Source organism: Lepidochelys kempii, chromosome 9, assembly GCF_965140265.1.
Source record: "Lepidochelys kempii isolate rLepKem1 chromosome 9, rLepKem1.hap2, whole genome shotgun sequence".
NCBI lineage: Eukaryota > Metazoa > Chordata > Testudines > Cheloniidae > Lepidochelys > Lepidochelys kempii.
This window is the reverse complement of record NC_133264.1, coordinates 56750065-56766802: the sequence shown is the minus strand read 5'-3', so window position 1 is coordinate 56766802 and position 16738 is coordinate 56750065. Positions and strand designations below refer to the sequence as shown.

The 16738-nt window shown below is 45.0% G+C and overlaps 2 protein-coding genes across 5 annotated transcripts in view; one reads left to right on the top strand and one right to left on the bottom strand.

The window, feature by feature from the left end:
• NSDHL (NAD(P) dependent 3-beta-hydroxysteroid dehydrogenase NSDHL) overlaps positions 1–1852 on the bottom strand; it is a 29287-nt gene extending 27435 nt beyond the window's left edge. The window contains exon 1 of one of the 2 annotated variants that reach the window (XM_073360527.1): positions 1750–1852. The gene's annotated coding sequence lies outside the window, so the exon portion shown is untranslated. The remainder of the gene's footprint in view (positions 1–1749) is intronic. The other variant, XM_073360526.1, reaches the window with a different exon arrangement.
• Positions 1853–2057: 205 nt separating this feature from the next.
• CETN2 (centrin 2) lies at positions 2058–10091 on the top strand. 3 transcript variants are annotated; one of them, XM_073360524.1, is made up of 6 exons: positions 2063–2198; positions 3637–3795; positions 5442–5570; positions 6329–6466; positions 8672–8807; positions 9875–10091. In XM_073360524.1, exons 1-5 carry the CDS (start codon positions 2196–2198, stop codon positions 8759–8761), a joined length of 519 nt encoding a protein of 172 aa, XP_073216625.1. In that variant the 5' UTR covers positions 2063–2195; the 3' UTR covers positions 8762–8807; positions 9875–10091. The 3 variants fall into 3 exon arrangements, with proteins under 3 accessions (XP_073216626.1, XP_073216625.1, XP_073216624.1); XM_073360525.1 differs by lacking the exons at positions 8672–8807; positions 9875–10091 and adding an exon at positions 6573–8665 and having other exon boundaries at positions 2058–2198; XM_073360523.1 differs by having other exon boundaries at positions 8672–10091.
• The last annotated feature ends 6647 nt before the right edge of the window (positions 10092–16738 follow it).

Sequence of the window (16738 nt, the reverse complement as noted above, 5' to 3'; positions counted from 1 at the left end):
CATATCACAATTAATTAATTAATGAGTGGTGCAAAGAACTTAAACACCTGCCATTTAAACTGGAAAAAACAGATTTTTCCCATATAACATTACCACAACAGATGAGTAACTTGGATCTTGTACACTTTACTCGCTGGCATCATCTTCATAGGGAGAACACACTGTTTTTGTGTAGGTCCCACAAAAACAAAATGGCTATTTTTTATAAAACTTCTCGCCAACATAGTTGTGCTCTTATTATTTTAAGCTCCAGAAAATACATAAATTATTGAAATTCAATTTGGTATAAAGATTCTCCGCCAATGACAGAACTCCAAACAGGTTATGTATCTCAGATAATTGTGTACCTGTGGGAAAATGCCTCTTAATCAGCAAATCCTTCTCATTTTAGACAGTTTAAACTGCCATGTCATCTCTGAATTGAACACTATAATGCAAACACATCAGCAGACTGTGCAATATAATTCCCAGAGAGCAGCCTGGGAGTGGGGCAGAAGCTCCCTGAAAATGTGGGGGATTGAGAGGTAGTACTGAGACTCAGCCAGGAAATGGAGTGAGTTTCTAGTCTGGGAAGGAGGCTCCCAGTAGTCCCTGCCTACTCCAGCCCCTGCAGGTCCCTCTCTCTGGCCTGACCCCCAACCCATGGTAGCCACTCCAGCCTCTTTGGTTCCCAATCTTGCCTCCCCTCCCAAGTATGAGTTTATTGTTCCATTTCAGAGCTGCGGGCTAGAACTCCCCACCAGTTCTACCACTCTGGAAGCCACACTGGGCCAATCAATATCTACTGCAGATCTGTTGAGACTCATCTGCACAACATCCAGAGGCAGAGGAACCAGTGGCCACATGATTTATCCTTAGCCAGGACAGAATTGAACCACTATAATACAAAAATATTTTCTAATAATGATGGTAGGGCAAACTCCCAAATTGGAACTAGAGCCCCACTGTGCTCTGTGCAGAGAAAAGAGACAATCCCTACCCTGAATTGCTTACAATTTAAAGACAAAAAGAATGAGACTATAACATAAGCAAATGAATCTGGTGAGGAATTGGCCCTACTTAGTTACATAGGATGTACCCTGTTTTCAAACTGGGGAGGAAGAATCACAGCTTGTCCCTATCCCAGCTATGATTAACAGGCTGGGGTTTGTAAGTATAACAGCAAAGGTGACTCTTATGGAAAAATTTGAGGTTAAGTTAGTGGCTGTTAGGATTTTATCAGGGGGATTTTGGCAGGGAAGAGTAGTATTGTCAGTCCACAGTCTTCAAAAAACAGAGTCTGGCCCTGAAAAATAATTAGATTGTCTTAAAATCCACTAGTTATTTTACATAATAAAATATTTCTGTGCCTTCACATTGCACTTGCTTCCTCACCACGGAGGGCTAGACACTTTCTTTAAAAAATGAAAACTCAGATTCTCATGCAGTATAGCAGTTCCAGCAGCTGGAGCTTTAATAAAAGCACAAGAATTGGCCACACAAAGGCAACATGGGAGAGAGCCCCGAGGTGAGTCCCTGCCCTGGGCCGAAGCCTAGGGGGATACCACCCCTCCCAACACCCATACTGGGACTCCCACTGTCCCCCCCGCCCCCAGGCTTCAGGGCTCCCCACCCACAGGCCCGTACGGCCCTGAGCATCCAGACACCCTCCCACCAGCCCTGCCCTCTCCCCACAGTTCCCGCCAATCCAGCCCCTTCCCAGCTCCCCCATGCTCCCAACCTCCTGCCACAGCCCTTCCCCACCCCTACCTGGCACCAGCCCCGAAAAGAAGCAGGCAGGATCCCGACACCGCCACTGCTTTCACCGGCCCCACCCCAGACCCAGTTTCCCCCCGCCCAGGGACACGCGCGCACCCCTCAGCCGCTCCAAGCGGCGACAGCATTTCCTGTTAGCTCCGCCCTCCCCCTCTTCTCGCAGCCCCGCCCCGCCCCGCCCCGCGGCCGAGAATCAGCCGAGCTCCAACGCGCTCACTGATTGGTTTCCTGGATACTCCTCTTCAGCCACTGGTCTTGGCGGAAGGCGGAATAGACCCCTCTCTTCTTCCGGATCCGCCCACTAAGCATAATGAAAAACATGGTTGCTATGGCATCAAGGTAGAACTATTGGCCTATGGGGAAGGCTGCCGTTGATACTGTGCCCGCCCCTTTTTTCTGTCCGGACCCGAGGCGCTGTTCCTGCAGCACCGGCCTGAGGGATGGTGAGTGGGTCCGAGAGCTGTCCGGTCTGGAGGACGGGGCGGGGGCACACAACACGGAGGGGCGCGGGCTAGGCCGGCCACTTGATGGAGTGATGGTGCTGAAGCAGTAGGCCCCGAAGCCTGTCACAGGGAATTAGCAGCCCCGCCCCCACACAGCAGCTGCGGGAGTGGGCCCTGAGGTCCAAAGGGCTGGGTCCGCGCTGGCGTGGCAGGTACAGAGTTCCTAGCTGCATCCTTGCCCGTGCTGCAGGGGGGCTTCCAAGGGGGTGCAGACCCCCACATGTGCTGGTCCTCCTCCCACCCCGCCGTAATAACACCACCCAGCCCTTTTGGAGCACTTGTCATCAGTCAATCTCAAAGTACTTTACAAAGGAGGGCGGTAGCATTATCCCCATTTTATAGATGGGGGAAACTGAGGCACAGAGCAGAGACATTACTTATTGATGGTCACCCTACAGGCTAATAATAGTGCTGGGATTAGAACCAGGTCTTCTGAGACCAGGTCAGTGCTAATCCATTAGGCTATACTGCCACAATGAGTTGCTCCAGTTGATGTAGGTGGCATGGCCTACATAGGCAACAGTCCCTAGTGTGTGCTACATGGTGCTGGTCCCGGCTGTGTGGCTTGCAAAGATATTCTGGTGTGCACTGTATCATCTTGATCCCAACCATGTAGCCAGGGCTGTCCCTAGGTGAGTGTGCGGCCTGGGACCACCCCTGCCCCCACTCCAACCTTTCCCTTAAGCCCCCCCCCCCTTCCTTCCCCTGCTCTGCCTCTTTCTGGCTTCTACCCCCTCCCCCCGAGTGACACTGGGAGCTGGCAGGGGGGACTGGGGTTACTGCTGCCACTTCCCAATGGTGTGTGCAGGCCTGACCTCTGCTGTTGGAGCCAGGCCCCCCCGCTAACCCCCCGGGCCAGCCTGGCCCCCCACTCCCCCTCTGGGCTGGCCTAGCACACCCCACACGACACGCTCACAGAGCTGTCCCTAGGGTAAGGCGATTCAGGGCGGCCACCACAGGGGCCCCCCAAAGCGTGGGGCCTGGGGCGGCTGCCCCAATTCACCATACCCTAGGGACAGCTCTGCATGTAGCCTGCAAAAATTACCAGCCTCAGTCTCACTGTCTCAGTTTGAATGCACTTATATACAAATATAGATGGAGCATAATATGCAGGGACCTATCACCCCTGCAAGTTACACCTTCAGGCTGGAACCTTCTGTCTTCACAAGCCATATCTCTGTCCTTTAAAAGGGCAGCTTGTTAGATTTTTGTGTGGCCACATTGTCTATTGTTTTCTGGCTTCACTGGAAATCACAAGGGTTGCTGAGAACGGAAGTTTCTGGTTTCATTCTGGATTGTTCTCCCCTGATGCTGAAAGTCTTGTCTGCCTGCTTTGGGAATCTAATTCTAGTCTCTGATCTTCTATTAATATTTCAAGGCTTCCAGCTTCAAGAAATCTACATTAGGGGCGGTAGCCCAGAAGAAGAAGACCGGTCCTAAACTTGAACTAACTGAAGACCAGAAGCAGGAGATCCGAGAGGCTTTTGATCTGTTTGATACCGATGGCACTGGGAACATAGATGTTAAGGAGCTAAAGGCAAGATTAAACTCGATGTTAAAGAAAAAAAGGACCTAGATGTATAGAGACTTAAACTAATCTAAGCTGGGGCAGAGGAGGGTTGATCCCTTTACAACATAAAGTCACTGTATCCCCACACAACTGCTATCTGTCGCTCTTTGTGCTGTCCCCTTCTCCCATGGGGCTCTTTGGAGCTGGATTGACAAAATCACACTCTGAAATGTAGTTCCAGGATGTCATGAGCTTTGTAGGTGTTGGCAGAAGGTCCAAGGTTTTAGGTCATTGTGAAAGCCATCTTAGGATCATACCATTCCGAAAGCCATAGTTAAAGGACATGCCAGTGTCATTAATTTCTGTGTCACTGTTTGTGACAGAGCAGATATTTGGTGTCTCCACCTCACTCATTCTGTTAGAGAGGATGATGATTAACCCCGTCTAGGATTTTCCTGCTTTCTACAGCTCCCTCTTCTGCTTCTCCAGTTTAAATCCTGCCTCGCTCAGAGGACCATGCAGAAAGGCAACCTTCAAGTCTGCCATTTGTCTCTTCACTAGGGAATGGAAAAGCAGAGTGTGGAGGGATGGGGAAACTCTTTCCTGAGGGGATTCTAAGTGTTTTTTCTACTCTCCTTAGAGAGAAATTTCCATTATGTCAGTGGAATGTGGCAGGGGCAGAAGTAACTTCTATATACATGATAGACAAAACCAACTGTTCAGCTTTTTTAAAGAAGATTTATAGAGGAACCAGAATCCCAGCTGTTTTAGACCTTCTTCTGAAGGTTTATGTCAAGGTATAGACCCTAACTCCCTCTGGGCTTAAGTGCTGGTTGAGTTGAGCACAGTAGATTGGAGTTCAGTACAGTACTAGGCATGATGGGATCTTCTCCCATGGGGTCACGTTCCTTGAAGACTGTGACCTTTCTTTGCCCTCCAGTTACCTCCCTAGTGGCTCCAGGAACTCTGTATATCTAGTATATCTGAGCTTCCTCATCCTGAATGTAGTGTCCAAATAGTAATGTAGTGACCCTTTGACCAGTAGAATACAAGCGTTTTCTGCATTTTCCTGTACCTTGATTTTCCGTGGCGAAAAGGTGGTCTTTTAGATCTGTTCTATTTGTTTTCCCAAACCTTTCACCTAACTAGAACACTTACCCTCTGAGTGGGTGTCTGAGTCGTAACCAGAAAGAGGGAAAACCCAGACCTCAGAAAATGACTTGGAATGCGAAAGATCAGATGAATAAGGTTAAAGACCTCAGGACCAGAGGGTACAATTTCTCAGGCAGCATGGATGATGAGTCTTACATCTGTTGGGCTTTTTTCTTATAGGGGAAAGAGGGTCTGCAGAGCACCAAGAACTTCTCTCTTCCATTAATTTCCCCCTTTACTGACTCCACTTACTTGCTAGTACTGACTAGAGAAGGCATTATTCTCCAGAGTATGTCTAGAAAGCTCCTTATACAAGGGTTGCTGTTAAGACATTCAGCTCTCTCCAGGTTGCTAAGTGTTATTAGTAGATCATTTTTCCATCACCTGCTCTTTGACCTTGTTGTTTGCCGTGAGAAAAAAATACCTAATTTAACCACAGCATGGCATAGTTTAACTTTTTTTCTTCCATACTTGTATTTCCATTGCCCACTGAGGAGCTAATCTCTTTTCATTGTTTGCAGGTGGCCATGAGAGCACTAGGGTTTGAACCCAAAAAAGAAGAGATCAAGAAAATGATATCAGACATTGATAAGGAAGGAACAGGAAAGATCAGCTTCCATGACTTTCTGGTGGTGATGACTCAGAAGATGGTATGTAACTTGGGACAGTCACAATGAAACCAATTTTGCAAGTTGCTGAATGCCTTTCAATTCCTGTTGACTTCAGTGGGAGTTGAAAGGACTCAAAACTTCCCTACCTAATCTTAGCAACCACATGTGCAAAATTTATGGTTGCAAACAGGAACCATCCCATCATAGTTGGTGGTGTCTTTAAGATCTTTCTCTTGGATAAGATTGCTTACAAAGAAGGGAGTGGAGAGAAATTAATATAATCAAAACCACACCAAAGAGGAAAAACAACATTGGCCACCAAGAAGAGAAGCTGTGCTAAGTTTTGGTAAGTTGTGAGGATGACAGTGATAGTCACTATGCCAGTACAGTGTTTTTCCAAATTTAAGATATCTACGTCCATGATCTGTGTACTGTACCTAAAAATTCTTAGAAAAACTCATTGATAACAAAATAACATATTTGACAGTGTTGATGCTGCAAAACTTTAATCATGCAAAGATCTGGTCCTAGACATGACAGGAACATAAAAGTGACATTCAGAAAACATCATTACATTGGCAAAATTAAGGCTCGCTGAGTGCTTTCACTCACTATTTGCATAATTTCTAATAATTGGGTTTCTTTTATATTGAATCTTAGCTTAGTTTCCTGTGTTTCTAATATTTGTTTTGATAAGTACAACTTTTACACTTAAGTTACTGATATGTACTCTTAGATTTAACTACAAGTTAACAAAGTTTTTGGCTATGAACTGGTATGTTGCTTACTTCTTTAAGGCTGAAAAAGATTCCAAAGAGGAGATTCTAAAAGCCTTCAAACTGTTTGATGATGATGAAACTGGAAAAATCTCTTTCAAAAACCTTAAACGTGTGGCCAAGGAACTTGGGGAAAATCTCACAGAGGAGGAGCTACAGGTTTGTGCCTTGTATGATTTTGCCTACGTATGTTGTATACATAGTAGTCACTGATTGTATTATTTCATTTCAGATTTAATTCATTAACATTCATTTTTTAACTTAGGTGAAACTGCTGCGGAATTACCAGTCTGCTACACTAGAGTGCCACAGAATCCAGAAGTTTTACAACAGAGTTCTGGTTTAGTTTGCCACACAGTACATGGGGCCTTGAATATGCTCTTTTTAAAGAGATGCGTGTACATTGCAGTACAAAGAGCCTAAAATATAAGCCCTTGTCTTAGAGGGCTGGTATGAGGCCTGAGCTAAAGTAGTGGACAAGCTTTGCTGAAGCAAAGTTAGGCTGTGAGCAAACGTTAGACTTTGCCTGCTTGCAAATTTACTGAATTTGGCAAGAACAGGGCTAATATTGAAAAAAAACACACATTTGTAAGAAGTGCTAGGCACAAAGTACTTAAGCAAACTCGTTTTAGAAGGGTGGTATCAGAGCATTTCAGTATTAAGGATGGTATATAAATATTCCCCAAAGATAACAGGGACACATAGACCCCTCCTAAAAATAAGGTCAGAATAACAGTGTAATGAATAAAAATGTATAAGGTGGTGGGTGGTAACCAACTACGTCAGAGGGTGTTAACTAACCATGTCAGAAGGGCAGTACGTAACTTGTTTATACTAATGTATAAAATAAAGTCTCCGAGGAAGTGTCTTTGGCCAGCCTAGGGGGCAGTGAAAAGTCCTGCCACTAACTAAGCTGCATCCATTGTCCTGGGCATACATGTTTTAGTATCCTCAGAGTTTGCCAGGTGCTATTACCATGCTTCATCTACAATAACCCTAGCTGTGTGTCTTCGTTCCTAAACCGATCTTGTGTCATTGGGCAGTTTGCCCAAGTCTGCGCAAAGCTGGGACAGCACACAGGAAAAACACATACACACAGCCGAACATCTAACAACATCGGTGACCCAAGAGATCTTTTGTTCTTTCGCACTCCATAGACCGGATCCCCAGTCCCTGACATATCCCCTTTGCATTGCTGTTGTAGTGCAAAAGGTCCATAAGACTGCCCTAACCAAGTACTTGAGGATTTCCCTTGTGTGGGGATATTCCTTGGTGGAATAACTGGATCTGTGTTAAAACCCTCTCAGTCTTCAAGGCAGGAAGATGGGAGGGCAAGGAAATGTGTCCAGAGTGTTGCTGTGTGCCTGCAAACCCTGGTTGGTGTTATGGCTCCTTGGGGGCTATTCTCAGCCAGCACAATCCTGTGGCTGCTCTGGCTTATGTGGAAGGGGCACACCACAAGCACCAGGATCAGGGATGGGATGGAAAGGTTGTTTAAACCCACTCTTGCCCTGGATGCAAGCAGGTAAATTTGTAAATTATATTTGTAACAACAGAAAGTGCTGAGTTTTACTTAAATTATCTCCATTTCCCACTGCCCTTTTCTTTCCCACTCCCTCCTGTTTCCTTTACTCTCCTGGTGTCATTCTGGCTCAAATGGCAGTACTCTGGGACTAAAGATTGCAAGTTAAAGATCCACACCATAATGGGGATTCTTGCTCAGTGCAGACACTGTCATGTGTTACTTAAGTGAATGTTGTGCTATCCTTCAGCATCTTAAATCAAAGTCCTTTCCACGTGCACTAGTACAAAAAATAAAGTTAAAGAGTTTATGACAATCTGTGTCTGAAATAGGTTCTAAAAGCCAAGACTGCGTTGAGCATATATGGCCGGGTGGATCCCACTTAGAATCATAGAATATCAGGGTTGGAAGGAACCTCAGGAGGTCATCTAGTCCAACCCCCTGCTAAAAGCAGGACCAATCCCCAATTTTTGCCCCAGATCCCTAAATGGCCCCTCAAGGATTGAGCTCACAACCTGGGTTTAGCAAGCCAATGCTCAAACCGCTGAGCTATCCCTCTCCCTATCGTTATCCTTTTGTACATCCCGAGTAACTCCAATGACTTCAGTGAAATTGCAGTACTCTGGAGTTACAAAGATACAATACAGCAGGATCTGTTGTTTTCTTCCAGGATAGTTCCTGTACCACACAGTGTGTATAGCAGCATAACAACTGCTTTTGAATAGATTGAATGTGAAATGTGCTGTAATATCCTGTGTCCTTTCCATTCCATTTCCCTCCCTTCCCTGATATACCTTAATGGACCCATCTAATTTGGTCTCTGAATCCTTAACATCATACAGGAAATGATTGATGAAGCAGATCGAGATGGAGATGGGGAAGTGAATGAGCAGGAATTCCTGAGGATCATGAAGAAGACCAGCCTTTACTGATATGTTTGTTGTGGATTTTCTTTTTATACAGTTGGAAATATATTTGGTAGGTGCATCAGTTTTCTCCAGCCTCTGTCATTTCTCAGGGACAAAGGAAAAGTTGGGTCATTGTGTTCTGTGTGTCTGATCTTTAAACTTCATTTGTGAAATGTTCCACTGCTAAGCTGAAACTGTTTTCACTGAGAAAAATCTTCACACATTTATTCTTGTAGATTTTTCACACCCAGTTTGTTTCAGATATACAGTTCATATTTGCAGAGCCTTATCTGACTGAAACAGCACCGGAAAGAGATTGTGTATGCTTACAGAATTGTTAATAAAAGAGAGGACTCGAAGCCAGAGACTTTTGATACAAACTGCCTCACAGTTCACGGTGCATTTGAATCCAGAGTTTTGGTTTGGGCACAGTGATATTAAATGCTGCATTTGACAGGGAGCAGTGTTGTTGTTTTTTTTAACTCTGTCCAAAGAACACCAAGCTTGTGTTTTATGCGAAGAACAAACCCTTTCCTTCTTTTATTATACTGTTAAAAACATGTAAGTGAGCAGATTGTTACAGCTTATTGTACTGCTATCTATCAGAGAAGTTCTTCTTTGTGCAATCTGTCCTTAATAGTGGGTGAGGGAGAAGACGTGAAGTTACAACTGTTAAAAAACTGTGTGTTCTGGGGAACATTCAGTGGTTCCTAATTGTACAATTTTGTTTGAAATGAAATACTATTTTTTTTAGCCATCATGGTTGTAGAAATTAACATACAGTAACATGAATATAAATGGACACAGCTGCCTTCTTGAATTTGCAAACAACCTAAAGCAAATGTGCCAAATTCTCTTATTAGACTCTTAATATTTAAATGGTCAATTTTAGGTGTGACGAAGTGGGGGATTTTCTTTGTGTTTTGCATGAATAACGTATGTGCTGCATGTTTAACGAGGTGGCGGGAGAGCGTGTTTGTTGTTGCAGAGGACCAGGTATGATCTCGCCTAGTAGCCTGGCCCCCAGAAAATGACCTGGATACTGTGGAACTTAGCAACCAGTGACCCAGAGGCCCACCCCAGCCTGGGAGCCAGCTGGTTCTGGCCATTGGTAACAAAGGTGATCTGTTTGCCCAGGAATAAAGACAAACAATGGAGGAGGGGCTTTCTGGAAGGTGATACTGGGTGGTCAACTGGAAGGAGATCGCTTCTGGAGTGGGGATAAAGAGCAGCCTGAGGCATCTGGATGCGGTATAGACCCAGATGGATGGTGCTAAGACTTTTGAGGACCAAGGGTCCTGAGAACTTCCTGTGTTGTGTTCAGATGTACAATAAAGCCTTCTGTTTGACCCTGGCTGAGAGTCACTGCAGGCTAGAGATTGGGGTTTCATTATTCCCTCTGGGTGTGGAGGCCCTGGGGGTCCAGAACGAGTGGACTCCCTGAGGGGGGCTCAGAGAGAGAGAGAAAGGCATGCTGAGGGCTCAGAGATGTGGTCCCAGGAGGCAGCAGGGCCAAAGGGCCTAACCGCAGAGAGCGAGTGCAACCCTCGAGAAGGGCTGTCACCCTCTCAAGGACTATATGGAGTTGAGACTACACAGAGTGGGGGTTAAAAATAGGAATAAATCAATTCTGTTGTATGCATCTTACAGGTGGACCCACAAAGGAAAAACAAAATCCACCCTGACTTGGAATAAAATAATCATTGCTGCTATTCTTGCTATTGTAAGCCCTACCCAAATCCAGCGATGTGAAGTGGCAAAGGAAGGAAACACGTGAACTGTTACACCCCCAAGTGGTGGTAATGAGGCACATGGGGACTCTAAGGATTTCCCCGTAAAAAACTGTACTACTAGCCCCACCCCCACCCCCCCATGGGAATTAAGCAATGTCAGTAAGTGATGTATGAATTGGAGGGGGGAATCCTAACCCAGTGAAGAATACTAAATGTATCTGGAAATATTGCATGGTATTCTTTAGAATATGTCATAATGAATGACAGTAGGAAACAGTCATCTAGACAGGTGGTTTATCACAAAGGGCCCAAAAATATAATTCTCTGGCCTCCTGGGGTGTTTGGGTTATGGGGTTCCGCTGTTAGGGTGTGGTGTTACAATGTGTAATCATAATGGTACCTCCACAGAGGACAATCCTTAAGCTTGCAGTTATGTACATACCAGACTGGGCAAGAAGTCTCCCCTGGGACACAAGGAATATAACAATTTAACCGCTTTGCAGAATGTAACCCTACACGTAATATGGATGCCAAGATGGAAGGATCCTGATTTAAGCTGGCTGCAGCCTGGAGCTGAAAATACGTCCTTATGGGCTAACGTGTGGGAGCAGGTGCACCAAAAGCTCGTCAGTGTGTCCTTTCAGTCCATTATATAAATTGGTGGTACTAGCCAAAGAATGGTGGGTGGACAGGGTACACTCTAACTGCAGCACATACATAAAAGGGTTAAAGCAACAATTTAATTGGTGGGTGAGGGTATACACATAGAATTGTTGCTGCAGAAGGAATCTATGAGCAGTAGGAACCACAGGGTTAAGTGCATGAAATTTGGGTGTGGGGGGGAAATGTGTATGGGAATGCAAAATGTTCAACTAGTGGGGCTAGCACCTGGGTAATAGTTGCAGTGGAACCTTGAAATAAGACTGCAACTAAGGTGGTCCCCATGAGCCCTATGGAAATAATAAGAAAGGGAAGAGCTCACTGGGAACCACTAAGAAGATCAAATGATGTAAAATAAACAATAATTCAGTTAAGTAATTATTTGTCCAAATAAAATATCTAAATGTGCCCCTCTCCAATGGCCATAAAGAAGCAGGCCCAGTGCCCTGTGCCAGGAGTGAACAATTGGGTGTAATGTATATGGGATATGGAGTGTTCTGCTGGGAGTGTGCACAATTCTGTAATATGACAGGTTTCAGAGTAACAGCCGTGTTAGTCTGTATTCGCAAAAAGAAAAGGAGTACTTGTGGCACCTTAGAGACTAACCAATTTATTTGAGCATAAGCTTTCGTGAGCTACAGCTCACTTCATGGGATGCATACTGTGGAAACTGCAGAAGACATTATATACACAGAGACCATGAAACAATACCTCCTCCCATCCCACTCTCCTGCTGGTAATAGCTTATCTAAAGTGATCACTCTCCTTACAATGTAATAGTTGGATTGTTACAATGTAAGGAGAGTGATCACTTTAGATAAGCTATTACCAGCAGGAGAGTGGGATGGGAGGAGGTATTGTTTCATGGTCTCTGTGTATATAATGGCTTCTGCAATTTCCACAGTATGCATCCAATGAAGTGAGCTGTAGCTCACGAAAGCTTATGCTCAAATAAATTGGTTAGTCTCTAAGGTGCCACAAGTACTTTTCTTGACCTGCTGCTCACAAACCGGGTAGAATTAGTGGGGGAAGCAAAAGTGGATGGGAATCTGGGAGGCAGTGACCATGAGTTGGTTGAGTTCAGGATCCTGACGCAGGGAACAAAGGTAAGCAGCAGGATACGGACCCTGGACTTCAGGAAAGCAGACTTCGACTCCCTCAGGGAACGGATGGCCAGGATCCCCTGGGGGACTAACTTGAAGGGGAAAGGAGTCCAGGAGAGCTGGCTGTATTTCAAGGAATCCCTGTTGAGGTTACAGGGACAAACCATCCCGATGAGTCGAAAGAATAGTAAATATGGCAGGCGACCAACTTGGCTTAATGGTGAAATCCTAGCGGATCTTAAACATAAAAAGGAAGCTTACAAGAAGTGGAAGGTTGGACATATGACCAGGGAAGAGTATAAAAATATTGCTCGGGCATGTAGGAATGTTATCAGGAGGGCCAAATCGCACCTGGAGCTGCAGCTAGCCAGAGATGTCAAGAGTAACAAGAAGGGTTTCTTCAGGTATGTAGGCAACAAGAAGAAAGCCAAGGAATGTGTGGGCCCCTTACTGAATGAGGGAGGCAACCTAGTGACAGAGGATGTGGAAAAAGCTAATGTACTCAATGCTTTTTTTGCCTCTGTTTTCACTAACAAGGTCAGCTCCCAGACTGCTGCGCTGGGCATCACAAAATGCGGAAGAGATGGCCAGCCCTCTGTGGAGATAGAGGCGGTTAGGGACTATTTAGAAAAGCTGGACGTGCACAAGTCCATGGGGCCGGACGAGTTGCATCCGAGAGTGCTGAAGGAATTGGCGGCTGTGATTGCAGAGCCACTGGCCATTATCTTTGAAAACTCGTGGCGAACCGGGGAAGTCCCGGATGACTGGAAAAAGGCTAATGTAGTGCCAATCTTTAAAAAAGGGAAGAAGGAAGATCCTGGGAACTACAGGCCAGTCAGCCTCACCTCAGTCCCTGGAAAAATCATGGAGCAGGTCCTCAAAGAATCAATCCTGAAGCACTTGCATGAGAGGAAAGTGATCAGGAACAGCCAGCATGGATTCACCAAGGGAAGGTCATGCCTGACTAATCTAATCGCCTTTTATGATGAGATTACTGGTTCTGTGGATGAAGGGAAAGCAGTGGATGTATTGTTTCTTGACTTTAGCAAAGCTTTTGACACGGTCTCCCATAGTATTCTTGTCAGCAAGTTAAGGAAGTATGGGCTGGATGAATGCACCATAAGGTGGGTAGAAAGCTGGCTAAATTGTCGGGCTCAACGAGTAGTGATCAATGGCTCCATGTCTAGTTGGCAGCCGGTATCAAGTGGAGTGCCCCAGGGGTCGGTCCTGGGGCCGGTTTTATTCAATATCTTCATAAATGATCTGGAGGATGGTGTGGATTGCACTCTCAGCAAATTTGCGGATGATACTAAACTGGGAGGAGTGGTAGATACGCTGGAGGGGAGGGATAGGATACAGAAGGACCTAGACCAATTGGAAGATTGGGCCAAAAGGAATCTGATGAGGTTCAATAAGGATAAGTGCAGGGTCCTGCACTTAGGACGGAAGAACCCAATGCACAGCTACAGACTAGGGACCGAATGGCTAGGCAGCAGTTCTGCAGAAAAGGACCTAGGGGTGACAGTGGACGAGAAGCTGGATATGAGTCAGCAGTGTGCCCTTGTTGCCAAGAAGGCCAATGGCATTTTGGGATGTATAAGTAGGGGCATAGCGAGCAGATCGAGGGACGTGATCGTTCCCCTCTATTCGACATTGGTGAGGCCTCATCTGGAGTACTGTGTCCAGTTTTGGGCCCCACACTTCAAGAAGGATGTGGATAAATTGGAGAGAGTCCAGCGAAGGGCAACAAAAATGATTAGGGGACTGGAACACATGAGTTATGAGGAGAGGCTGAGGGAGCTGGGATTGTTTAGCCTGCAGAAGAGAAGAATGAGGGGGGATTTGATAGCTGCTTTCAACTACCTGAAAGGGGGTTCCAAAGAGGATGGCTCTAGACTGTTCTCAATGGTAGCAGATGACAGAACGAGGAGTAATGGTCTCAAGTTGCAGTGGGGGAGGTTTAGATTGGATATTAGGAAAAACTTTTTCACTAAGAGGGTGGTGAAACACTGGAATGCGTTACCTAGGGAGGTGGTAGAATCTCCTTCCTTAGAGGTTTTTAAGGTCAGGCTTGACAAAGCCCTGGCTGGGATGATTTAACTGGGAATTGGTCCTGCTTTGAGCAGGGGGTTGGACTAGATGACCTTCTGGGGTCCCTTCCAACCCTGATATTCTATGATTCTATGATTCTACTCCTTTTCTTTTTGAGAATTCTGTAATAGAACACTTGGGAGTACAAGTGCACCAGCATCTGGCACAATTACATGCTGCCATTGGAACTTTGGTGCATGAATGGATCTGTGGAACTCATTGCTGTGGACAAATTGAACCAGTGCATTACCCAATTCCATACCAAGTTTTCAAGCTGGTTTGGACAGTGCCCCGTTTCTCTGTAAATATTCATGATATGGACACAGTTGTGGCAGCTCCAGGCCAAGCAACGCCAAATGCAGGTCTTGGAAACCAGGGCCCTTCAAGGAATGAATGCCTTCCAACTAGCTACTGAACTGCTGATTGATTGTACTTGGACTGATGTAGTCTGTGCCCTTTGGACAGGCCTAATGGACCCTCATTCGCTTCTTGGTCATATTACTCACGTTATAGGGGTGCTATTCATACTAACTGTATTATTAATCGTATTAATGGGGTGCTTAAAATTATATGCTGCCTTAGCCTCGCCCCAAAATCCATACTTGTAAATTCAGCGGCTTATGCCTTTTATAACCTACCTTTGCTCTCTCTCCCTAGCATGACTGGTGGACCAAGGTATTGAGCTAATCGGAGCCAGGGCTTCCAGCTCAAGTGCCCCACCATCCAGTGTGCGGGAAGGAGGGGCACCTGGGCCCTTCTTTGAAGAGAGTGGGGGAGTGTTGGGGTATGTAAGGGTTAATTAAAACCTGGGTAACCACTAGCATTGTATTGGGGAGGAAGGCAGGGGCAGGCACTGTCTCTTTGATAGATAAAGTGCTATCCCTCTCCCTTCCCTTCTGCTTAAGGAGTGATAAGCATTGCAGGAATGTGGGGATCTAAAAATACTGTTTATGTGAAGCGGTGATTGCTCCCCCTCCCTTCCTTTCCCAGCCACATAAACGAGCTTGGGGTCATGGCCCGTTCCTCCCTTCCCTGTGGTCAGCTGATCAAGGGAATTTGTGGCTGCAATTATTACAAAGAAATGTGTCTGTAAAGTAAAAACTATCTGTAGAATATACTAATGTTGTAAATAGTAATCAGGGGCTGAAATAATTATGATCAGTATATAGCTGTTAATATTTATGGTATGGACATTCACATTACTAAATAAGGGTTTTGGGGGTGTTGTAGTGAATGTAGGTATTTACATACTAACTTAAATAAAAGAAGTGTGCTGTAACTAATTCAGTGCTTACTCGACAATTGGGTCAAGGGGAACAAGTACCGCAATAAAGAAGCCTGTCTACTCAATTAGCTTCTGGGTCCCCCTCCTCATTCTCTAACAACATACTTACCTGAAGTGTACCACAAAGAAAAGGAAAACTTAAAACAAGCTTAAAGACAAGAAAATCCCTGTTATCTTTGATTAACATTGTGATGATGAGGCAAAATCAATACTGAATGTATTGTTTGCACCATTAGAAGAACCTGATTGCCGGGAATGTTAACTCTTTTTTTGGTGTTTTTAGATAACTGTTAATCACTCAACTGTTTCACGGGCTGTAGTCAAAGCACTAAACGAGTGCCAGATTGATTATAAAAATGTTGTAGTAATTGATACTGACAATGCTAGTTACATGAAAAAAGGCATTTGATTTTGTGTTGTCTACACTGTTTCCAAATTCTGTGCATACGTGCCAAACAGGTTATATTGTTAACTTAATTGGTGAATCATTTAGAATGCCTTTTCAGCTGGTTGATACATTTGTAAGATGCTTCAGAAACATGTTCTGTAACTCTGGAAGTACGAAAGAGAGGTACCTCCTTTTCATGAACCAGAAACTACAAGAGGAGTCTCCAGATGCCAAATTATCCATGCCTTCTAGCCCAGGTGGAACACGCTGGAACAGCTGGTTCCATCCTGTCCAGTATCATTCTAAGAACTTTCAGTTCTACAAAGAGTTCTTTAATGAAGAGTGCAATAGCAACACCCCAATTTCTGTGCAAACTATTCAGAAAATGCTGAATGAGCCAACTAATTATGCATTGTTGAAAGTACAGAAAATGTGAACAAATTATCAGTTTAAATCTGGCATTTGAGAGAAGGAAGCCTTGCACTGTTAAAGCATTTGACATTCTGGAAGAACTGCAGATATATTTCAGTTCACATCTAGAGCTCCATTCAGAAAGCACCTCAGAGTTCTTCAATTTTAGGGAAGCAGTAAACTTACCTCCTGTTAAAAGACTTCCCTGTCTAGCTCCTTTTAAAGAGGCATTCCATGAAGCTTCTGAAAAGCTTGACAACTCTTTATCATTTGGACAACCAGATTAAATTTTCTGAAGACTTGTAGGTTATTTGATCCTCATCGTGTTTA